A 24,191-nucleotide genomic window follows, 5' to 3' on the forward strand; every position below is an offset into this window, starting at 1 on the left:
AAGGAGGAGGGGGAAGGGAAGGAGTGAGGAGGAGGAGGATGAAGGGAAGGAGTGAGGAGGAGGGGGAAGGGAAGGAGTGAGGAGGAGGAGGATGAAGGGAAGGAGTGAGGAGGAGGGGGAAGGGAAGGAGTGAGGAGGAGGAGGATGAAGGGAAGGAGTGAGGAGGATGAGGAAGGGAAGGAGTGAGGAGGAGGGGGAAGGGGAGGAGTGAGGAGGAGGGGGAAGGGGAGGAGATACCATGTGTAGTTCTCTCTTGCTCCAGAGTGGGGTTGAGCAGTTTCTGAATCACTTGGAGCCTTTTGCAGTGTCTTTGTAGAATAAACATGTTTATTGATGAATTCTTTGAATCAAATGCAACAATATGACAGGACCCATGAAATATCCTTATTGCCTCTGCAAACTCCAGTGGAGTGCGCCCCTCCTCCAGCCCTTCTCCCCAATCCATTTACAGTTGCTGCTGTTTGGCCCTGTGTGTTGAAGACTTCCCTCCTGCCAATGATTTCCTCCTTCCTCAACAGCAGCAACACCACTTGCTCCCTCAGCTGCATTCCCCTGGATCAAGCAGCTGTTTCACTGGGGCTGCACCTCCCTTTCTGAGGCTCTTTGACATCCGCTGACAAAAAAAAGGCCATTCATCTCCATTCCCGCATCGGCAAGCTCCTCCTGCATCCGCTGGAGAATTCTCATCTCCCCGCTGTTCCCTACAGGTTATTCCCCTGTGAAATGACAGCTTGTCCCATCCAGCCTAATGTGTCAGCCCTGTCCAACATTCTGACCGAGCAGCATTAACAGAGATCTATGCTCACCTCTCAAAGCCTTTACGTCTCAGCCTGCGGCCTGCGGCCTGCTCCTCTCTGGACTCTGAGGCACAGAAGATAAAGGGCTGTTGGGGCTGACAGAGGAGCTTTCATGGGATGGCTGCTCATTTCTGACTAGTCTTAGGTTCTCGTGAGAACGGAGTCACACAAGATAAAAGATCCCAAGGCACCAGCTGAAGAAGAGCAGGGGAGTTCTCCTGGGTCCAACATTTATTGCTTAATCAATATCACTAAAACAGATGATGTGGTCACTTATCACATTGCTCTTGGTGGGAGCTTGCTGTGCACAAGTTGGCTGTCACAATTCCTCCATTACAAGCAGTGATCAATCTTCCCAAGTGTTTCATTGGCTGTCGAGTCTTTCCTTCTTCTGTATAAAAGTCAGGGAAATCTTTGGCGGGAAATCTTTGGCAGGAAATCTCCTTGACAGGAGGTGCCAGACATTACCAGCCTCATCACTGACTTGTAAGGATGCAGCAGGGGCTTCCAATGCAGCCAGTGAGTGTGGGGGTCACACACCGTGTGACTGTTAGAACTGTTAGAAAGGAGAGCAGAACAAAGGCCTCCGACCCCCATCCTCGTGAGTCACCGTGCACCAGTCTCCCCAACACAGGACAATGAGAAGATGCATCTTTCTCTTCATTCCCTTATCGCACAGCTAATTGTCATCAGCCTCCCACATTGTTATCCTGAAGCTTCATTTCTGTTCACTGTAAAAAAAAAAACCCAAAACCCTTTCTCCAAAGTTCTGGGTTCTTTTAGCAGCTCCCGAGCCCCCAGCCCCTGACCCCATTCCGGGATCTTTGGTTTCGACATCTCCTTTTCAGCATTTGAATTCCGTGGATCTGTGCTTGTTTTTTTGATGTTACTGCTGATTCTGATGAGTGGAGCCTTTAAACTTGGCCACAAAACTCCCTCCTCTCCTGTGCTTCCCCTTCAGGCGATGGAGCAGGTCCCTCATTCTGTCCCAGTGAGGCCAACTGTCCTGAAACAAGGAATTTGACATTTGGAAAAGGAAATGACTTGCACTCAACTCAACACAGCTGGTCGATCAAAGTTAGTGATTCAGAACGAAGGGGTGGGAGAAATTGGGTTTCGTTAGCAATGACTACAACGGGACGATGTACTTGTTGAATCCAAAAGGAAAATCGCATGGTTTAGATAAAGAGAGTCTGATGAGTTTTCTCCGTATATGTTCTCAGGAGGCATTTGATTTCGCGTACAAGAGATTTATTCTGAACGTTAAGGCACATGATACTAAAGACAATACTTTCTGGAGGGATAGCTGAGGTCCAGAAGACAAAGAGGAAGGGGGAATGTGTACAAACTCAAGAGCGAGCCAACAGCTAAGACTGGAGGTTGTGAACTGACAGAGTAGGGGGAAGTTGCAGGAGAGGTGAGATTTAGAAATCCAAAGAGAATGGCCAAGCCATTGCAACAGTCTAGCGTTGTGGGGAAGGACAGGCAGAATGAGACAGGAAGGGAATTTCACAGAAATCCTACATCAGCAAATAAGGTCATTGAAGGGAATAGAAGCAAAAAATGACATTGAAGGTTCTGTATCCGAATGCACAAAAGTATCTGCAATAAGAAAGATGAATTAGTGGCACAAGTAGAGGTACCTGATTGAGATCTAATCGCCATCACAGACACATGGTTACAAGGTGATCAAGATTGGGAAATAAATATTCCAAGGTACACAATATTTCGGAATTGCAAAGGAGGAGGGGTAGCACTGATGGTCAAGGATGACGTAAAGACATTACTGAGAAAAAATCTGGCCTGAGAAGATCATGAAGCAGAATCAGTTTGGGTGGAAATAAGGACTAGCAAGAATCAGAAAACACTGGTGGCAGTAGTTATACCGTTGGACAGAGCATTAAACAAGAAACATTATTGGAGTTTGTAACAAAGGAAATGTAATAACTGGGGGGAGGGGGGACTTGTATCTTCGTGCAGACTGGACAATGAAATTGACAGGCATGGTCTCGAAGATGAGTTTGTCGAATGTTTTCAGGACAGTTTCTCGGAGCAATACGTTGTGGAGCCAACGAGGGATAAAGCTGTCTTAGATCTAGTATTGTGTCATGAAGTAGGGTACATAAGCTTTGTTGTAGTAAAAGATCCATTGGGAAACAGTGATCATAATACCACTGAATTCCATGTTCAGTTCGAAAGTGACATGCTCCAATCACAAACAAGAATATTAAACTTAAATGAAGCCAATTACCTAGGCATGAGGGGAGAACTGGCTAAGGTCAATTGGGTAAATAGACTTCAAGGTAAATGAACAGTGGGAAATCTTTTACAAACAAATCAAAATGTTCGACAAAAATATATTCCTTTGAAAAACAAAAACTCAACCAGAAAGACTCATCTGTGGTTCAATCAGGAAGTTAAGGATAGTATTTGTTTAAATAAAGAGGCTTTCAAGGTTGCAAAAACAAGTAGCAAGTCTGAGGATTGGGAGTGTTTGCGAAACCTGCAAAGGGCCACCAAAAAGTCGATAACAAAGAAAAAAATAGAATGAGAGCAAACTACGAGAGGCCTGCTACGGGCCTCGGCACCGGGAAGGCCCAGCCCCATATTGCCGGTGGCAGCGAGGGCTCATGATGGCACCCCCGCAAATCTGCGGCGGCTTCAAAATTTAAATATGCTAATTTATTTAAAGGACTGAATTGAATACTTACCCGCTCCCGGTGTGATATTCATGCCGGTGGCCGGGACTTCTGCGCCTTCACATCTCCGTCCAGAGATGTGATGCGGGACACCAGTGAGGAGGGGGAGCAGGTAAGCAGGTCAGTGCGGGAGTTGGAGGGGTTGAGGGGAGGGAAGATGGATCAAAGCAATCTGATTGCTGTAGGGAATGATGGGAAGGGCTTGAAGTTAAAAGTTCATAAACTTTGTGGGGGGGGAGACGGTCAGGCACGGAAGTTAAGTATTTGTGGGAGAGGGGGAGCGGGGCAAGGAATGAACAGCGTGGTCATTGGTGGGGTGGTTGGAGAGGGGCAAGAAACATTACTTTAAATTTTTTCAATAACATTTCAAATGCCAATAACTTGAATTATGTAAATGAAATTTAAGGTCTCGAAGCCCTTCAAAAATGGTGTCAGAGCCTGCGCAATGCTGCCTGACGTCATTGCCAGGGATAAACCACCTTCCCCCTCCCCACGTCATCAGAGTGGGGGTGGGGGGCAGTCCACCCCGGCCGTGTAAATGAGCCACTGCGTTTCATATCGTGGCGGCTCTGCAGAGTAAAGCCATGCACGAGGTCCACCATCTGTGACGCTCACCACCAAGATCGGCAGCGAGTGTGTAAAATGCAGCCCAGACAGTAATGTACCCAAGTTTGTCGATGATACAAAGTTCGGTGGAAAGGTAAACTGTGGGGAGGACGCAGAGAGGCTGCAAAGAGATATAGACAGGTTCAATGAGTGGGCAACAAGATGGCAGATGGAGTAGAATGTAGGGAAATGTGAAGTTATGCACTTTAGTCATAAGAATAGAAAAGCAGAATATTTTTTAAAAGGTGTGAAACTGGTCAGTGTCGATGTTCATAGAGAGTTGAGTGCGCTTGTACAAGTAACACAGAAGTTAACATGCAGCTCCGGCAAGCAATTCGGAAGGCAAATGGCATGTTGGTCTTTATTGCAAGGGGATTTGAGTACAGGAATAAACAAGTATTGCTACAATTGTACAGGGTTTTGCTGAGACTACATCTGGAATACTGTGTGTAGTTTTGGTCTCCACATTTAAGAAAGGATATACTTGCACTGGAGGCAGTGCAGCAAAGGTTTACTTAGATTAGCCCCTGGGATGAGCGGGTTGTCCTGTGGTGAGAGGCTGAGTAAATTGGGTCTGTATTCTCTGGAGTTTCGAAGAATGAGAGGTGATCTCATTGAAACATAGCAGATTCTAAATGGGCTGGATGGGGGAGACACAGAGATTATTTCCACTGGTCGGAGAATCTAAAACACGGGGGCACAGTCTCTGGATAAGGGGCCGATCATTTAGGACTGCGATGAGGAGAAATTACTTCCAAGGGTTGTGAATCTTTGGAATTCTCTACCTCACAGGGTTGTGGATGCTCCATTGTTGATGAGATTTAAGTCTGGGATAAACTGATTTTTGGTCTCTCAGGGAATCAAGGGATATGACAAGTGGGTGGGAAAGTGGAGCTAAACCCAAGATCAGTCATGATGCTTTTGAATGGTGGAGCAGGCTCAATGGGCCAGATGGTCAACTCCTGCTCCTATTTCTTGCGTTCTCGTGGGAAAGCGATATATTTGGTATTGATACGATCTGGGTAAGGGGAAGTCCGAGGGATCTGTTAGAACCTTTATTATTTTCCCTTTGTATAAAACATTTGGATCTAAGCACAGCATTAATATGTAGGATTGAGATACCAAATTGAGGGGCATGGTGTGGGAAACAGGGTTACTGGAGACTGGTGGACTGGGCAGAAAGGCAGCAGATGGAGTTCAATGCAGAGGGATGTGAAATAGTGCATCTGGGGAAAAAAACAGTGGAAGGGATTTTCTCCAGAAGGTGAGATTCTAACTGGGCAGAGGATGAGACAGAGAGAGAGTCAGAGAAAGAGATAGATAGATAGAGATAGAGTTAGCTGGATAGATAGAGAGAGAGAGAGCGAGCGAGTGAGCGCGTAAGGGATAGAAACATGGAATCTTTAAAAGGTGGGGGAGGAAGGGACAGTGTAGATAAGGAATTCTAGGTTTTAATACACATAAACTAGTCAGGGGTGTGGGAACCAGGAGCGAGTATTAGAGAGGAATACCAAGGTGCACAGAATACTGGGGAGATAGATAGCATGAGAGTAGTAAATAGTACGTTATTAGGCGGGGTCAGAGTAAGGGAGAAAGTAATAAAGTCTGAATCTGGGTTAATGTGCATGGATGTGAAATGCATGGAGTGTGGTTAATAAGATTGGTGAGTTACTGGCACAGATTGCCATGTGGAAATATGATGTTGTGGCGATAACAGAATCCTGGCTCAAAGAAGGGCAGGACTGGGTGTTAAATATTCCTGGATACAAAGTGTTCAGGAAAGATAGTAAAGGGAAAAAAGGGGATGGGGTGGCGGTATTGATTAAGGAGAGCATTGCAGTGCTGGAGAAAAAGGATATCCCAGAGGGGTTGAGGACAGAATCAATTTGGCTAGAGCTGAGGAACAAAAATGGTGCATAAAGTATCCTGGGCTTTATTAATAGGGGCATAGAGTACAAGAGCAAGGAAGTTATGTTGAACTTGTATAAGACACTAGTTCGGCCTCCGCTGGAGTATTGCGTCCAATTCTGGGCCCCGCACTTGAGGAAAGATGTGAGGGCATTGGAAAGAGTACAGAAAAGATTCATGAGAATGGTTCCAGTGATGAAGAACTTCAGTTATGAAGATAGATTGGAGAAGTTAGGACTATTTTCTTTGGAGAAGGGAAAGCTGAGAGGTAATTTGATGGAGGAATTCAAAATCATGAGGGGTCGAGACAGAGTACATAGAGAGAAACTGTTCCCACTCGTGAAAGGATCGAGAACGAGAGGGCACAGATTTAAACTATTTTGTAAGAGAAGCAAAAGCGATATGAGGAAAAACTCCTTCACGCAGCAAGTGGTTAAGGTCTGGAATGTGCTGCCTGAGAACGTGATGGAGGCAGGTTCAATTGAAGCATTCAAAAGGGAATTAGTTATATGAAAAGGAAGAATGTGCAGGATGATGGGGAGAAGGCAGGGGGAATGGAACTGAGGGGAGTTGCTCTTTCAGAGAGCCAGTGCAGACACGATGGGCCGAATGGCCTCCTTCTGCATTGTAACAATTCTGTGATTCTGTGGGGTTGAGGGCTGAATGTAAAAACCAGGAAATGATGGTGAACTGGGAAACGGTCTTGACTTGATCCCAGTTGCTGTATTGTAGCTTTACAGGTCACCCTGTTTTTGAGACATGCAAAGGGGACAGTGCAGATCCACAGGGTTGCGGGGCAGGGAGCCAAGTTACGAAGAAAGGTACAAGTCCTGGGGAATTTCTCACTGGAACACAGAAAGTGAAGTGGGAGATTTAAGTCGAGGGTTTCGAGATTAGGAAAGATTTAGAGAGGGCAATGGGGAAAATTGTTTCCTCTGGAGGAAGAAGCAGTGACAAAGTGACTGAGGAACAAAGGAGCAAGTTGAAAGGAATGTTTTCACACAAAGAGCTATTAGGACAGGGAATGTGTCACCACAAGTGGCTATTGAGGCAGACACTGGAACATGGGTTAAAATGGGGATTGGTATGTGAAAAGCGTGTATGTAAAGGGATACAGTGAAAAGGATGAGAATAGACAGCACCAGGTGGAGCAAGCACCAACACAGACATGATGGGCAGAATGGTCACAATGTGTGCTATCATTCTGGATACATTACCTTTGTAATTCGATCAGTGTCGGGCGGACATGTTTCTTCATGAATCCTGCTGGCCAGATCATCCTTAATCCCATAGTGACAGGAGTCACCTTCATCGAGGTTTAACATGCTGGCCCCTATGAAAGGAAGAACAATGATAACAGCAGGAGATCAGAGAGTGATCGGAGATAATACACCAGTTTTTAGAGTCTCTCAGCCTCAGTCCTGTGGACGTTCTGGAAACAACACGGGAGCAGGCTATTTTAGGCCCGGTAATGAGAGCATTAATAAGTGACCCATAGTAAAGGATCCTCAAGGCAAGAGTGATCATAAAATGATCAAATTTCACATTCAGTTTGAGGGTGAGAACGTTGGGTCTGAAACTAGTGTCTTAAACTTTTAAAAAAGGCAATTACAAGGGGTTGAAGACAGAGTTGGCTGAAGTGGACTGGGAAAATAAGTTTCAAGATGAGACAGTAGAGAAGCAGTGAGGGACATTTGAGGAGATACTTCATAACTCTCTCAGCCAAGATATATTCCATTTAGAAAGAAAGACTGTCTGAAAAGACTGAACTATCTGTGGCTCAGTCAGGAAATTAAGGATGGTATCAAATTGAAAGAAAAGGTGTGCAATGCTGTGAAGATTACTGGTAGGCCAGAAGATTGAGAACATTTCAGAAACCAGCAGAGGATGACTTAAAAAAAGGAGAAATTAGAGTATGAGAGTAAACTCGCAAGAAATATAAAAACAAATAGTGAAAGCTTCGACAAATATATAAAAAGGAAAAGAGTAGCTCAAGTAAATGTTGGTCCCTCAGAGGATGAGACTGGAGAATGAATAATGGGAAACAAGGAAATAGCAGAGACTTGGATCAGGTATTTTGTATCTGTTTTCACAGCAGAAGACACAAAAAGCATTGTAGTAATAGAAAATCAAGAGGCAAAGGGGAGGGAGGAACTTAAATCAATCACTATCACTAGAGAAAAAGTACAAGAAAAAGTAATGGGACTAAAGGCTGACATGTCCTCTGGATTGAATGCCTGCATCCTAGGATCGTAACAAAAGTGGCTGCAGAGATAGTGGATGTATTGGTTGTAATCTTCCAAAATTCCCTGGATTCTGGAAAGGTCCCATTGGATTGGAAAACCACAAATGTAACACCTCTATTCAAGAAAGGGGAAAGGCGACAGAAAGAAGGAAACTATAGGCCAGTTATCCTGACATCTGTCTTTGGAAAAATGTTAGAATTCATTATTAAGGAAGTGGTAGCAGGACATTGAGAAAATCATAATATAATCAGGCAGAGTCAACATGGTTTTATGAAAGGGATATTGTGCTTGAGAAATTTATTAGAGTTCTTTGAGGATGTAACAAGCAGGGTGGATAAAGGGGAACCAGTAGATGTAGTGTATTTGGATTTTCAAAAGGCATTCGATAAAGTGCCACATAAAAGGTTACCACATAAGATAACAGCTCATGATAGAAGATGGATCGAGGATTGGCAAACTGACAGGAAACAGAGTCGGAATAAATGGGGCATTTTCAGGTTGGCAAACCGTAACTAGTGGAGTGCCACAGGGATCAATGCTGGGACCTCAACTATTTACAATCTATATTAATGACTTGGATGAAGGGACTGAGTGTTTTGTAGCCAAATTTACTGATGATGCAAAGATAGGTAGGAAAACAATTTGTGAGGAGGGCACAAAGTGTCTGCAAAGAGATAGAGATACGTGAAGAGAGTGGAGAAAAATTTGTCAAATGGAGAGTAATGTGGGAAAATGTGAGGTTGTCCACTTTGGCTGGAAGAGTAGAAAAGCAGTATACTATTTAAGTGGAAAGGGACTGCAGAATGCTGCAGTACAGAGGGATCTGGGTGTCCTTGTACATGAATCACAAAAACTTAGCATGCAGGTACAGCAAGTAATTTGGAAGGCAAACAAAATGTTGGCCTTTATCGTAAGGGAGGTGGAATATAAAAGTAGGGAAGTCTTGCTACAGCTGTACAGGGCATTGGTGAGACCGCACCGAGTACTGCATACAGTTTTGGTCTCCTTTCTTAAGAACTAGATAATGAAGTCAGTGTGACTAAGGGGAAGAGCAGGCATGGAGCAGATGATGAATATAAAGGGACTGGTGGTCTGAGGTGCATTTGTTTTAATGCAAGAAGTGTAGTAGGTAAGGCAGATGAACTTAGGGCTTGGATTAGTACCTGGGAGTATGATGTTGTTGCTATTACTGAGACTTGGTTGAGGGAAGGGCATGATTGGCAACTAAATATCCCAGGATATCGATGCTTCAGGCGGGATAGAGAGGGAGGTAAAAGGGGTGGAGGAGTTGCATTACTGGTCAAAGAGGATATCACAGCTGTGCTGAAGGAGGGCACTATGGAGGACTCGAGCAGTGAGGCAATATGGACAGAACTCAGAAATAGGAAGGGTGCGGTAACAATGTTGGGGCTGTACTACAGGCCTCCCAACAGCGAGCGTGAGATAGAGGTACAAATATGTAAACAGATTATGGAAAGATGTAGGAGCAACAGGGTGGTGGTGATAGGAGATTTTAACTTTCCCAACATTGACTGGGATTCGCTTAGTGTTAGAGGTCCAGATGGAGCAGAATTTGTAAGGAGCATCCAGGAGGGTTTTCTAGAGCAGTATGTAAATAGTCCAACTCGGGAAGGGGCCATACTGGACCTGGTGTTGGGGAATGAGCCCGGCCAGGTTGTTGAAGTTTCAGTAGGGGACTACTTTGGGAATAGTGATCACAATTCCGTAAGCTTTAAAATACTCATGGACAAAGACGAGAGTGGTCCAAAAGGGAGAGTGCTAAATTGGGGGAAGGCCAACTATACCAAAATTCGGCAGGAGCTGGGAAATGTAGATTGGGAGCAGCTGTTTGAAGGTAAATCCACATGTGATATGTGGGAGGCTTTTAAAGAGAGGTTGATTAGCGTGCAGGAGAGACATGTTCCTGTGAAAATGAGGGATAGAAATGGCAAGATTAGGGAACCATGGATGACAGGTGAAATTGTGAGACTAGCTAAGAGGAAAAAGGAAGCATACATAAGGTCAAGGAGGCTGAAGAAAGACGAAGCTTTGAAAGAATATCGGGAATGTAGGACCAATCTGAAACGAGGAATTAAGAGGGCTAAAAGGGGTCATGAAATATCTTTAGCAAACAGGGTTAAGGAAAATCCCAAAGCCTTTTATTCATATATAAGGAGAAAGAGGGTAACTAGAGAAAGGATTGGCCCACTAAAGGACAAAGGAGGAATGTTATGCTTGGACTCAGAGAAAATGGGTGAGATTCTAAACGAGTACTTTGCATCGGTATTCACCGAGGAGAGGGACATGACGGATGTTGAGGTTAGGAACAGATGTTTGATTACTTTAGGTCAAGTCGGCATAAGGAGGGAGGAAGTGTTGGGTATTCTAAAGGGCATTAAGGTGGACAAGTCCCCAGGTCCGGATGGGATCTATCCCAGGTTACTGAGGGAAGCGAGAGAGGAAATAGCTGGGGCCTTAACAGATATCTTTGCAGCATCCTTAAACACGGGTGAGGTCCCGGAGGACTGGAGAATTGCTAATGTTGTCCCCTTGTTTAAGAAGGGTAGCAGGGATAATCCAGGTAATTATAGACCGGTGAGCCTGACGTCAGTGGTAGGGAAGCTGCTGGAGAAGATACTGAGGGATAGGATCTATTCCCATTTGGAAGAAAATGGGCTTATCAGTGATAGGCAACATGGTTTTGTGCAGGGAAGGTCATGTCTAACCAACTTAATAGAATTCTTTGAGGAAGTGACAAAGTTGATTGATGACGGAAGGGCTGTCGATGTCATATACATGGACTTCAGTAAGGCGTTTGATAAGGTTCCCCATGGCAGGCTGATGGAGAAAGTGAAGGCGCTTGGGGTCCAAGGTGTACTAGCTAGATGGATAAAGAACTGGCTGGGCAACAGGAGACAGAGAGTAGCAGTAGAAGGGAGTTTCTCAAAATGGAGACGTGTGACCAGTGGTGTTCCACAGGGATCCGTGCTGGGACCACTGTTGTTTGTGATATACATTAATGATTTGGAGGAAAGTATAGGTGGACTGATTAGCAAATTTGCAGACGACACTAAGATTGGTGGAGTAGCAGATAGTGAAGGGGACTGTCAGAGAATACAGCAGAATATAGATAGATTGGAGAGTTGGGCAGAGAAATGGCAGATGGAGTTCAATCAGGGCAAATGCGAGGTGATGCATTTTGGAAGATCCAATTCAAGAGTGAACTATACAGTAAATGGAAAAGTCCTGGGGAAAATTGATGTCCAGAGAGATTTGGGTGTTCAGGTCCACTGTTCCCTGAAGGTGGCAACGCAGGTAAATAGAGTGGTCAAGAAGGCATACGGCATGCTTTCCTTCATCGGACGGGGCATTGAGTACAAGAGTTGGCAGGTCATGTTACAGTTGTATAGGACTTTGGTTCGGCCACATTTGGAATACTGCGTGCAGTTCTGGTCGCCACATTATCAAAAGGATGTGGATGCTTTGGAGAGGGTGCAGAGGAGGTTCACCAGGATGTTGCCTGGTATGGAGGGCGCTAGCTATGAAGAGAGGTTGAGCAGATTAGGATTATTTTCATTAGAAAGACGGAGGTTGAGGGGGGACCTGATTGAGGTGTACAAAATCATGAGAGGTATAGACAGGGTGGACAGCAAGAAGCTTTTTCCCAGAGTGGGGGATTCAATTACAAGGGGACACGAGTTCAAAGTGAGAGGGGAAAAGTTTAGGGGGGATATGCGTGGAAAGTTCTTTACGCAGAGGGTGGTGGGCACCTGGAATGCATTGCCAGCGGAGGTGGTAGATGCGGGCACGATGGAGTCTTTTAAGATGTATCTAGACAGATACATGAATGGGCAGGAAGAAAAGAGATACAGAACCTTAGAAAATAGGCGACATGTTTAGAGAGAGGATCTGGATCGGCGCAGGCTTGGAGGGCCGAAGGGCCTGTTCCTGTGCTGTAATTATCTTTGTTCTTTGTTCTTTGAGGGATATACTTGCATTGGTAGCAGTTCAGAGGAGGTTCACTCGGCTGATTTCTGGGGTGAGGGGTTTGTTTGATGAGGAAAGATTGAGCAGGTTGGGCCTATATTGCAGTTCAGAAGAATGAGAGGTGATCTTATTGAAACATGTAAGATTCTGTCGGGGTTTGACAGGGTAGATGCTGAGAGGATACTTCCCCAAGAACTAGGGGACACAGTTTAAGAATAAGAGGTCTCCCTTTTAAGACAGAGATAAGGAGGAATTTTTCTCTCACAGGCTTGTTAATCTTTGGAATTCTCATCTCCAGAGAGCAGTGGAGGCTGGGTCATTGAATGTATTCAAATCTGAGTGCGACAGATTTTTTGATCTACAAGGTAGTCAAGGATTAGGTAGGAAACTGGAGTTAAGACCACAGTCAGATCAGCCGTGATCTTGTTCAGTGCAGAGCAGGCTCGAGGGGCTGAATGGTCTAGTCCTGCTCTCATTTCTTCTGTGATGTTCTGATGAATCCACTGGACAAGATGCAAGGTGATTGTTACTTACACCCACTCTTTAAACTCTCCCATGAATTCAGAGCACTTCAGAGGGCAGACAGGGCCTCAGTTTAATGTCTCAACCGAAAGACGGCACCACCGACAGTGCAGCATTCCCTCAGTGCATCCTCCTGAAGGAGCAGCGCACCCTTGGTACAGACCCCCATGCCCCCGAGGGAGCAGCACTCCCTCACTACTGCCCCTGTGACAGTGCAGCATTCCTGCAGTGTTGCACTGGCAGTGTCAGCCTGGATTATACGCTCAAGCCTCTGGAGTGGGACTTGAACCCACAACCTTCTAGCATGGAGTCAGCAACTGAGTGATGGCTGACACCTTCGAACATTCTGTAACATTTCTAACTTTAGCCCCACCCTCACCTCAGCCCCAATCCTCTCCATTCCAGTCCCCCCTCAATGTCAATACTCCCTACCTGCCATTCACCCCACTTCCCCCCCTCTTCCCATCACTACCCCCTCTTACCCTGCCTCTCCCCACCTCCCATTCCCCATGGGCCGATTTTCATCCCCAGATCCATATATTTTGAGAGATAATTCCCAGGTGTATCTGACACTGGAAAACTGATCCATTCAGCGAATTTGGTTCTATTAATATGCTGCACATCTCACCATTTGCCTCACACAAAATGACCGAATCGGATGCCCATCTCTTCTGTAAGGCGTCATGGCGATGGTGCCTGAAATGTGGCGGTGAGTGGGAAGAGGTTGTAGAATTGGGAATATGACGTAGGGAGTCCTTGTGCCCACACAGACGGGTCTGCGCAGCACTTTCCAGGAGCAGAGCTGCCGACCCACAGGAACAATAATATTGAAGAAGCTCCTAGAGCACAGAAAGAGTAGGCAACATAGGTACTTACACAATGCACTTACTTAACCTATTTACTAAACCTGTTCACCAGATTAACCTCATACTTTTATGAACTGTACCCGGTGTTGTCTCGAGCTAGTGTGAGGGCTCTGGACTCTCTCTTGTGTTTTTTTTATTCTTTCACGGGATGTGGGCATCACTGGCAAGGCCAGCATTTTTTGCCCATCCCTAACTGCCCTTGACAACTGAATGGCTTGCTGGGCCATTTCGGAGGGCAGTTTAGAATCAACTGTGCTGTGGGTCTGGAGTCACATGTCGGCCAGACCGGGTAAGCACAGCAGATTTCCTTCCCTAAAGGACATTCGTTCTGAATGAGTATTATTGGTATTGATGTCATGAGGTCTGCATGTTTATATGGGTGAAATATGTTTATCGATGAAGATTATGAGTAACACATCTCACTATCACCTCGATAATAAAAAGAAGGAATATCTCAGCCTGGAGGATAAGCAGAGAACTTGGAGAAGCTCAACACAAGCTCAGCAGAGGGATTCGGGAGCGGAGACAGGCCCAGTCCCTTCTCACATGGTCCTGAAGGGGCAGAGCACCGTGATCCTGGGCTGCTATTGGTGCAGGGAGTGAGGTGGTGGTGCCAGTGACTCTGGTGAGGCGGGCATGTTACCGGTCGCCGGGGAAAGTGCCAATGACCTTTCTCTCTTAGCTTCCTACTTGTTGCTTTTCTTTTCTCCTGAGCTGCTCCTCCATCTCGAGCTTCTCTTGTCTCAGCAGTGAGTTCATTTCCTGAAGATCAGCGATCCTGTCCAACAGGCGACAAACCTGCTGAAGATACTTCAGGCCTGGAGCTCTCGAACTTGATCTTGGTGCCTGAGACAAAGAACAACAAAACCATGCAGAAAGTCACAGGAGTTTCTGGAGCCTGTTGTGAGAGGGGTACACAAGGGGCACTGAGGTGATCTCTGATAGAGACTCCCGAGCAAGGGAGTGGCAGCAAATGAGTCCATACAAATTCCCAGACAAGGTTGTAGCTTCAGCTCAGCAGGTAGATACACAGCAACTAAACAACAAATAAAACTCACAGTAATACAGGATGACAGAAAACAAACATTGGCAGCATTCCACACAGGAAGCTCAGGAACAAAGTGAGGTTCTGTCAGCGACTGAACACTCCCAGTGACACACACACACACACACACACTTGCTCACACATACGTGCTCACACACACACATGTGCTGATCCATACAATATACATATTGTAGTTGTAGAAGTTATGTTACTGGACTAATCCAGAAAGCCAGATGGTGAAGGAAGGAACTGAACCCTAATCTTGACACACTTACAGCTCTTCTTTGCAGAGACTCATTATAAACATGCACCTCCAAACCCAACAACCATAGTTTCAGTCTGTTGCTTTCTATTTGGGAGCTCATGTGAATCCCCACCACCTGAATACAGTTAAACACTCAGTTTGATATACAGTTAACACTTACCCAGTCTGGCCTACATGTCACTCCAGACCCACAGCACACTGGATCCTAAACTGCCCTCCGAAATGGCCCAGCAAGTTCCTCAGTTGTATTTAAAAAGACAGCTCACTACCACCTTGTCGGGGCAACAAGTGAGGGGCAATAAATGCCAGCCTTGTCAGTGACAGCCGCATCCCAAGAATGAATAAAAACAGTGACACAAACACCCACAAAGTAGCTCGTGGGTGAAAGTGTTTACAGGATGAAGAGATTAGGATCACAAAGAGTTAATGCAGGATGCTGTGGGAGATACAAGGTCACAATTTGAATTCCTGAGATGTCTCATAGTTGAGGTAACGTCTCTGGATGCTGGCATCGGATAACATTCAGGAACATTCTGTTCCGGAGTGATAGGACATTGGGTTATTGCTCCCTGTGTGAGGAGATATGACTGACCATCAGATCAGGCCAGGCAGCTTCCAGCAGGGAATGACTCTGGACCATTGTTAGAGGGTGTTGCAGCATTGTTCTGTCCGACAGTGGGGTGTTCTCTCAACCATTACAGAAACAGATTATCTGGTCATTATCACATTGCTGCTTGTGGGATCTTGCTGTGCGGAAATTGGCTGCCACGCTTCCTACATTACAACTGTGACTATGCTTCAAAAAAACTCGACTTCATTGGCTGTCAAAAGCTTTGGGATATCCTGAGGTTGTGAAAGGCGCTACCGAAATGCAGGAAAGGTTCTCACTGCCTCGGTTCTGATGTGAGGGAATTTAAAGAGAGGGAGGATTGAAACTGCTTTTCGAAAACACATTCCCAGCCAAGCTGCTAAACATTCATACTGTCGCCCAGCACTGGACAGTCTCCCTCTCTGCAATGTACTGACCTAAGCTGGGACAACTGAAGTTGGTTTTGAAACTTCTCAGGCACTGGGACTGGGTTTAAAAGGTAGCCACTCACTGAAGCCACACACTGATATTTGGCACAGTCCATTCCTCAGATTTCTCTCATTTCGTGATGTGATGAGGGTTTCTGTCTTTACTACCATCTCAGGCAGTGAGTTTCAGAGCCTCACCACTCCCTTCAATTCCCTCGAAACCTCCCGACCCTAAATCTATGCCCTCTGCTTGTGGACCCCTCAACCGAGGGGAATAGGGCCTTCCAATCCACTCTACCTAGACCCCTCATAATTTTATACACCAATTAGGTATCCCCTCAGCCTCCTCTGTTCCAAAGAAAACAACCCGAGCCTACCCAATCTTTCTTCAGAAGAAATTCTTTAGTTCAGGCAACAGCTTCACAAATCTCCTCTGTACCCTCTCTCCTGCAGTCACATCTTTCCTTTAATGCAGTGACCAGAACAGCACACAGTACTCTAGCTGTAGCCTAACCAGGGTTTTATACAGTTCTAGAATAGCCTCCCAGCTCTTATATTCTATGCCTCGGCTAATAAAGGCAAGTATCCCATATGCATTCTTGAACACCTTATCTACCTGTCCTGCTACCTTCAGGGATCTGTGGGCTTTGTCACCTCCAGACGGCCTCCACTCCTCCCAACTGGCACCAGTAACCTACACTGACTCCCAGTCCATTTTAAACACGGCTGCCCCTGGCCTTTACCTCTGGGTGATTGTTCATGCTGTTGGAAATCGGGACCCTCCTCGGGGTGTAGCGAGACCCTCGCAGTGTCCCCTCACCGCAGCTGGTGAGCACGGGCTGGGACTGGGCCAGGGGCTTCAGTGACAGGAGTGACTGTCGGATGTCGAGTCTATCAGGCAATGCAGGCCCACCGTCCCAGGGCTGGATTGCCTCTCTCTGTTTCCGTGATAACGTCCTCTGGTGGGCCCGCTGCAGCTTCTGGTGTACCGGGGAGGGGGAGGGGAGGGGGTCCCTCTGAACCTCCACCTCTGACTGGTGCCGTGCCAATGGGGTCGCCATGCAAACCTGCCAGATTTGGCACAGGCTGACGGTGCGTGAGAGTCTTCGCTCTGAGCTCATGATGGAAGGGCAGCAGGCCTCAGTGTTCGAGACTTCCACTCCGGAATCTTCCGACTTGGACTTACTGATGGCCAGAGCCTGACCACTCATCCTGGACAGGCCACTTTCCACAGATCCGATGCTGGACTCCATCCTGGTGAGGACTGAGGTGCTGCTGTCGTCTCCGGGGAACGTCAACTCTGGAGAAGGAGAGAATCAGTGAGTGACACGGGTTTACAAAACTGCTGGAACTTGAATCCCTGCAGGGCAGCAAGAGAGAATTTCTCAAAGCCAGCAACTGAGAACCTATCATCAAACCAGCTTCTCACACTCACACAGTATTGCTCAACTCTCCTCCCAAATACAAACCACTCCCTCACACACAATTACTGCTTTTACACACCCAAGAGATTCCAAATAAACAGAACACAGGGGGAAAAAAACACACGACTCTTTTCCTTCAAGAGCTGAGAGTGTAAGCAGGGGAGGGAAGGAGAGGAGTGAGTGACAGAGAGAGAAAGAGACAAAGAGTGAGTGACAGAGAGAGAAAGAGAGAGAGAAAGAGACAAAGAGTGAGTGACAGAGAGGGAGAAAGAGAAAGACAGAGACAGAGAGTGACAGAGAGAGAATGACAGAGACAGAGAGAAAGAAAGAGAGAGACAGAGTGACAGAGAGAAAGAGAGAGAGAGACAGAGAGTGACAGAGAGAAACAGAGAGAGAGGAAGAGAGAGACAGAGAGTGACAGAGAGAGAATGACAGAGAGAGAGAGAAAGAGAGAGTCAGAGAGAGAGAGCGACAGAGTGACAGAGAGAGAATGACAGTGACAGAGAGAGAGAGAAACCGACCTGGGAAAGGAGGAGACAATGCAGAAATGTGAGAGGGAATGGGATGAGAAGCCAGTGATGGAGGGAACGGTTGAGGGAAAGAGTGTGAAGAGGGAAAGAGATGGAGCAAGGAGAGGTTGGACGAGAGAGAGACAGTTAGAGTAAAAGAGAGTGAGAGACAGATATGAAGAGACAGAAAGTGATAGAGACAGGCAAGAAAAGACAAAGTGACAAAGGAAGAAGAGAAAGATAAACAGAGGGAAAAGGGCAGAGAAAGATAGATACAGTCAGGGAACAGGTAGAGAGGTGAGAAAGATGAAAAAAAGATAAAGGTCATGATTGATGAAAACCTGAAATAAAAACCAAGAATGCTGGAACTGCACAGCAGGTCCATCGACGTGTGAATGATGAAAGGCTTGAAGGTGATCTGATGGCATCTAGACGTGAAGTGGGCCTGTATAACCTGCCATGGACAGTCGCCCCTCACTGTGTGGGTCTGCTCAGGCCCTTTCTCTCTCTCTCTCTCTCTCTCTCTCTCTCTCACCCCTCACTGTGTGGGTCTGCTCAGGCCCTTTCTCTCTCTCTCTCTCTCTCTCTCTATCTCTCTCACCCCTCGCTGAGTGGGTCTGCTCAGGCCCTTTCTCTCTCTCTCTCTCTCTCTCTCTCCATCTCTCTCTCACCCCTCGCTATGTGGGTCTGCTCAGGCCCTTTCTCTCTCTCTCTCTCTCTCTCTCTCTCTCCATCTCTCTCTCTCTCCATCTCTTTCTCACCCCTCGCTGTGTGGGTCTGCTCAGGCCCTTTCTCTCTCTCTCTCTCTCACCCCTCGCTGTGTGGGTCTGCTCAGCCCCTTTCTCTCTCTCTCTCTCTCTCCATCTCTCTCTCTCTCCATCTCTCTCTCACCCCTCGCTGTGTGGTTCTGCTCAGGCTGCTGTTCAGATCAGCTAGTTATTACGCCACATACGAAGGAGGAAGTAGAAGAGTTTACAACACCGAGAAGAAATGTGTGCAATGTGAAAGGTGTGAGACTGTCAATGGAGATGAATCACAGTTGACCTCAGCAAGCTGGATTGAGAAAAAGCATTCTTTTTCACATTGCAGGAAGACACTCATCACATAAACATCCAGTCAGAGGTACAACCTGACTGAACTGACTGATTCCTGGTGAATCTCCAGTTATCACACCCATCCTGCTCTCGCTACACCTGCTGACTAACCTGCTGAGTATTGACATCATTGTTGTTATTTCCTCTTTGTCAAGTTGTCTGTGGGACTGGAGATTATTCAGTCTTTGCAGCCAAACTGTCGTGGTGGTGTGGGAGGTACAGAAACGTCACCTCCCTCACAGTGCAGCTGCTGTGCCTCCTGGAACAGGCCACAGGCATAGAGAGCGGAGGGACAGGGAGATAGAGTGACTCAGAGATGGAGAGCAGAGATGGAGGAATAGAGTGACAGAGAGACAGAGAGAGAAAAAGCAGGATGGAGTGACAGAAAGAGAAAGAAGGGATGGAGGGATGGAGTGACAGCGAGAGAGGAAGCAGGGATAGAGGGATGGAGTGACAGTGAGAGGAAGCAGTGATCCTAATATTTTTCTCAGTTGGACCTCTCAGCTTTGCTGCTTTAATGATAATCTCCTCCTGCTACATCTGTATCGGAGTCTCTGTCCGATTCATGGACACCCCGTTCTGTAACAATCACCCTTACCGTAACCCCTAACTGCCAGGCCTTCTGAAACTTATCAAAATAGACCAGGAGTAGGGCCAGGGAGGAAAAACTGAGAGAGGAGGAGAGAGGAGGGTGGTGCCAAGGGGATGAGGGAGAAGAGGATTGGGGAGCTGATGGTGAGGAGGGAAAAGAGGAAGCAAGAGAGGAGGGAGAAGCTGAAGGGAAGGAGAAAAGAGAGGAACGAAGGGGGAGGGAGAATCTCACAAGAAATAGGAGCAGGAGTTGACCATCTGGCCCATCGAGCCTGTTCCACCATTCAAAAGCATCATGACTGATCTTGGGGTTAGCTCCACTTTCCCACCCACTTGTCATATCCCTTGATTCCCTGAGAGACCAAAAATCAGTTTATCCCAGACTTAAATCTCATCAACAATGGAGCATCCACAGCCCTGTGAGGTAGAGAATTCCAAAGATTCACAACCCTTGGAAGTAATTTCTCCTCATCGCAGTCCTAAATGATCGGCCCCTTATCCTGAGACTGTGCCCCCGTGTTTTAGATTCTCCGACCAGTGGAAATAATCTCTGTGTCTCCCCCATCCAGCCCATTTAGAATCTGCTATGTTTCAATGAGATCACCTCTCATTCTTCGAACCTCCAGAGAATACAGACCCAGCACATCAGTGTAAAAGATAAGGCTGAAGCATTTGCAACAATCTTCAGCCAGAAGTGCCGAGTTGATGATCCATCTCGGCCTCCTCCTGAAGTCCCCAGCATCACAGATGCCAGTCTTCAGCCAATCTGATTCACTCCGCGTGCTATCAAGAAACGACTGAAGGCACTGGAGACTACAAAGGCTATGGGCCCTGACAATATTCCGGCAATAGTACTGAAGACTTGTGCTCCAGAACTTGCTGCGCCCTTAGCCAAGCTGTTCCAGTACATCTACAACACAGGCATCTACCCGGCAATGTGGAAAATTGACCAGGTATGTCCTGTACACAAAAAGCAGGACAAGTCCAACCCGGCCAATTACCGCCCCATCAGTCTGCTCTCAATCATCAGTAAAGTGAAGAAGATGTTGTAGACAGTGCTATCAAGCAGCACTTGCTCAGCAATAACCTGCTCAGTGACACTCAGTTTGGGTTCTGCCAGGGCCACTCAGCTCCTGACCTCATTACAGCCTTGGTCCAAACATGGACAAAAGAGCTGAACTCAAGAGGTGAGGTGAGAGTGACTGCCCTTGACATCAAGGCAGTAGTTGACCGAGTATGGCATCAAGGAGCCCTCGCAAAACTGGAGTCAATGGAATCAGGGGGACAACTCTCTGCTGTTTGGAATCATAACTAACGCAAAGGAAGATGGTTGTGGTTGTTGGAGGTCAATCATCTGAGCACCAGGACATCACTGCAGGAGTTCCTCAGGGTAGTGTCCTCGGCCCAACCATCTTCAGCTGCTTCATCAATGACCTTCTCTCATCATAAGGTCAGAAGTGGGGATGTTCGCTGATGATTGCACAATGTTCAGCACCATTCGCGACTCCTCAGATACTGAAGCAGTCCATGTAGAAATGCAGCAAGACCTGGACAATATCCAGGCTTGGGCTGATAAGTGGCAAGTAACATTCACACCACACAAGTGCCAGGCAATGACCATCTCCAACAAGAGAGAATCTAACCATCTCCCCTTGACATTCAGTAGCATTACTATCGCTGAATCCCCCACTATCAACATCCTGGGGGTTACCATTGACCAGAAACTGAACTGGTCCAGCCATATAAATACCGTGGCTACAAGAGCAGGTCAGAGGCTAGGAATCCTGCGTCGAGTAACTCACCTCCTGTCTCCCCAAAGCCTGTCCACCATCGACAAGGCACAAGTCAGGAGTGTGATAGAATACTCTCCACTTGCCTGGATGGGTGCAGCTCCAACAACAGTGAAGAAGTTCGACACCGTCCAGGACAAAGCAGCCCATTGATTGGCACCCCATCAACAAACATTCACTCCCTCCACCACCGACACACAGTGGCAGCAGTGTGGACCAACTGCAAGATGCACTGCAGCAATGCATCAAGGCTTCTTAGACAGCACCTTCCAAACCCGTGACCTCTACCACCTAGAAGGACTAGGGCAGCAGCAGAACACCACCACCTACAAGTTCCCCTCCAAGTCACACACCATCCTAACATAAGAACTAGGAGCAGGAGTAGGCAATTCAGCCCCTCGAGCCTGCTCCGCCATTCAATACGATCATGGTTGATCTCATCTCGGCCTCAAGTCCACTTTCCTGCCCATTCTCCATAACCCTTCAACCCATTACTAATTAAAAATTTGTCTAGCTCCTCCTTAAATTTACTCAATGTCCCGGCACCCACCGCACTCTGGGGTAGTGAATTCCACAGACTCACGACCCTTTGAGAGAAGTAATTTCTCCTCATCTCTGTTTTAAATCTGCTACCCCTTATCCGAAAACTATGCCCTCTTGTTCTAGATTGCCCCACAAGAGGAAACATCCTCTCTACGTCTACTTTGTCAATCCCCTTAATCCTCTTATATACCTCAATTAGATCTCCTCTCATTCTTCTAAACTCTGGAGAGTAAAGGCCTAAGCTGTTCAATCTCTCTTCACAAGACAAACCCCCTCATCTCTGGAATCAATCTAGTGAACCTCCTCTGAACTGCCTCCAATGCAACTGCATCCCATCGCAAGTAAGGGGACCAAAACTGTACACAGTACTCCAGGTGCGGTCTCACCAATGCCTTGTACAGTTGCAGCAACACTTCCCTACTTTTACACTCTATTGCTTTAGCAATAAATGCCAAAATTCCATTTGCCTTCCTTATCACCTGCTACACCTGCATACTAGTTTTCTGCGATTCTGACTTGGAACTATATCGCCGTTCCTTCACCGTCACTGGGTCAAAAACCTAGAACTCCCTTCCTAACAGCACTGTGGGTGTACCTACCCCACATGGACTGCAGCAGTTCAAGAAGGCAGCTCACCACCACCTTCTCAAGGGCAATTAGGGATGGGTAATAAATGCTGGCCTTGTCAGCGACACCCACATCCCATGAATGAATAAAATTTATTCAGCCTCTGATCATAGGACAAGCCCCTCATCCCAGGGACTAATCTAGTAAACCTTCGCTGAACTGCCTCCAACACAAGTATATCTTTCCTTAAATATGGCAGCAAAAACTGCACACAGTATTCCAGATGTGGTCTCACCAAAACCCTGTACAATTGGAGTAAGATTTCTTTATTCCTGTACTCCAATCCCCTTGCAATAAAGACCAACATGCCATTTACCTTCCTAATTGCTTGTTGTACCTGCAGGTTAACTTTCTGTGTTACTTTTGCAAACACACCCAAGTCTCTCTGAGCATCAACACTTCGAAGTTTCACACCTTTTAAAAAATATTCTGCTTTTCTATTCTTACGACTAAAATGAATAACTTCACATTTCTTGATATTATACTCTATCTGCCATCTTGTTGCCCACTCATTTAACCTGTCTCTATCTCTTTGCAGCCTCTCTATATCCTCCCCACAGCTTACCTTTCCACCGAACTTTGTATCATCAGCAAATTTATACAAATTACTCTCTGTTTCTTCATCTAAGTCATTAATGCAGCTTGTAAATAGCTGAGACCCGAGCACTGATCCTTGCAGCACTCCACTATTTACTGAGGGAGGAGGAGCCGAGGGCAGGAGGAGAGATGAGGAGCTGAGGCAGAGGGGGGAAAAGAGGAGGGACGAGGAGGGAGGAGCAGCCGAGGCATGTGGGGGTGGGGGGGGTGGCGTGGGGGAGAGGAAGGAGGAGCTGTGGGGGGGGGGGGGGGGTGGTGGTTGCGTGAGAAGAGGAGGGAGGATCCGAGGTGGAAGGGGTTTAATTTTCCTTGGCACCTCTGGATCAGAAAGCTTGCAGTGAATCCTCTGCTCCTGGTCTCAGACCCTGGGAAACAGAGAGTTTCAGTACAGGCCCCATCTCTCCATCCTTCCCACATCACAGCAACTCTCTCTGCCCCCGTGTACAGAGCCCAGTGTCTCAGCAAGCAGCCTGAGCCCAACCAATAGACTGTTTCTCACCGAGACTCACCGACTGACAATTCAACAGAGGGGGATTTAAATGGTTGATCCGCCGGCTCCTGGATGAAGATCCATTCCCGGGAAACTCCTGTTCATTCTGGGAGAATTGGCAACGCCATCAATAACGCTGAGGTTGTTTGTCGCTCCCGAGTGAGATCATTACTGAAACATGACTTCTGGTTTTACATCAACACAAAGTGGAGACCTATTAAAAATGAGTTGCTGCTGAAACCCTCATCCATTCCTTTGTTTTGATCAGACAACACTCTCTAGCCAGACTCACACTCTCCGTAACATTCAACTCATCCAGACTTGCCCTGAATCCTGTTCATTTATCACTGCCTGTGCTCACTGACCAACATGAATTCCCTGTCCAGCAACACCGTCATTTTCAAATTCTCATCTTTGTTTTCAAATCCCTCCTTGGCCTCGCCCCTCCTTATCTCTGTAGTCTTCTTCAGCTGTGAAAACCCTCCGAGATATCTGTACTTCTCTAATTCAGGCCTCTTGAGCATCCTCAATTTAAACGACTCCACCATTGGCGACTATGCCTTCAGCT

At 46.8% G+C, this 24,191-nt stretch overlaps 1 protein-coding gene across 1 annotated transcript; it reads right to left on the reverse strand.

Moving 5' to 3' along the window:
• Positions 1-380: 380 nt before the first annotated feature.
• LOC137357168 (uncharacterized) lies at positions 381-24,171 on the reverse strand. Its single transcript, XM_068023267.1, has 7 exons — positions 23,985-24,171; positions 23,643-23,720; positions 16,702-17,258; positions 14,322-14,477; positions 13,394-13,604; positions 7,228-7,343; positions 381-1,803 (listed from the first exon to the last, which is right to left on the reverse strand). The coding sequence occupies exons 1-7, from the start codon at positions 24,169-24,171 to the stop codon at positions 1,684-1,686; spliced, it is 1,425 nt and encodes a 474-aa protein (XP_067879368.1). The 3' UTR covers positions 381-1,683.
• Positions 24,172-24,191: the final 20 nt, after the last annotated feature.

This window comes from Heterodontus francisci, chromosome 47 (genome assembly GCF_036365525.1).
Source record: "Heterodontus francisci isolate sHetFra1 chromosome 47, sHetFra1.hap1, whole genome shotgun sequence".
Taxonomy (NCBI): domain Eukaryota; kingdom Metazoa; phylum Chordata; class Chondrichthyes; order Heterodontiformes; family Heterodontidae; genus Heterodontus; species Heterodontus francisci.

Coding starts and splice junctions, on each gene's coding strand:
- LOC137357168 (XM_068023267.1), bottom strand. CDS start 24,171: ATGGTGGAGTCGTTTAAATTGAGGATGCTCAAGAGGCCTGAATTAGAG. Junction 23,721..23,984: donor CAGGGAATTCATGTTGGTCA/GTGAGCACAGGC, acceptor CAGAATGAACAG/GAGTTTCCCGGGAATGGATC. Junction 7,344..13,393: donor CATTTTGTGTGAGGCAAATG/GTGAGATGTGCA, acceptor TTCCTTTCATAG/GGGCCAGCATGTTAAACCTC.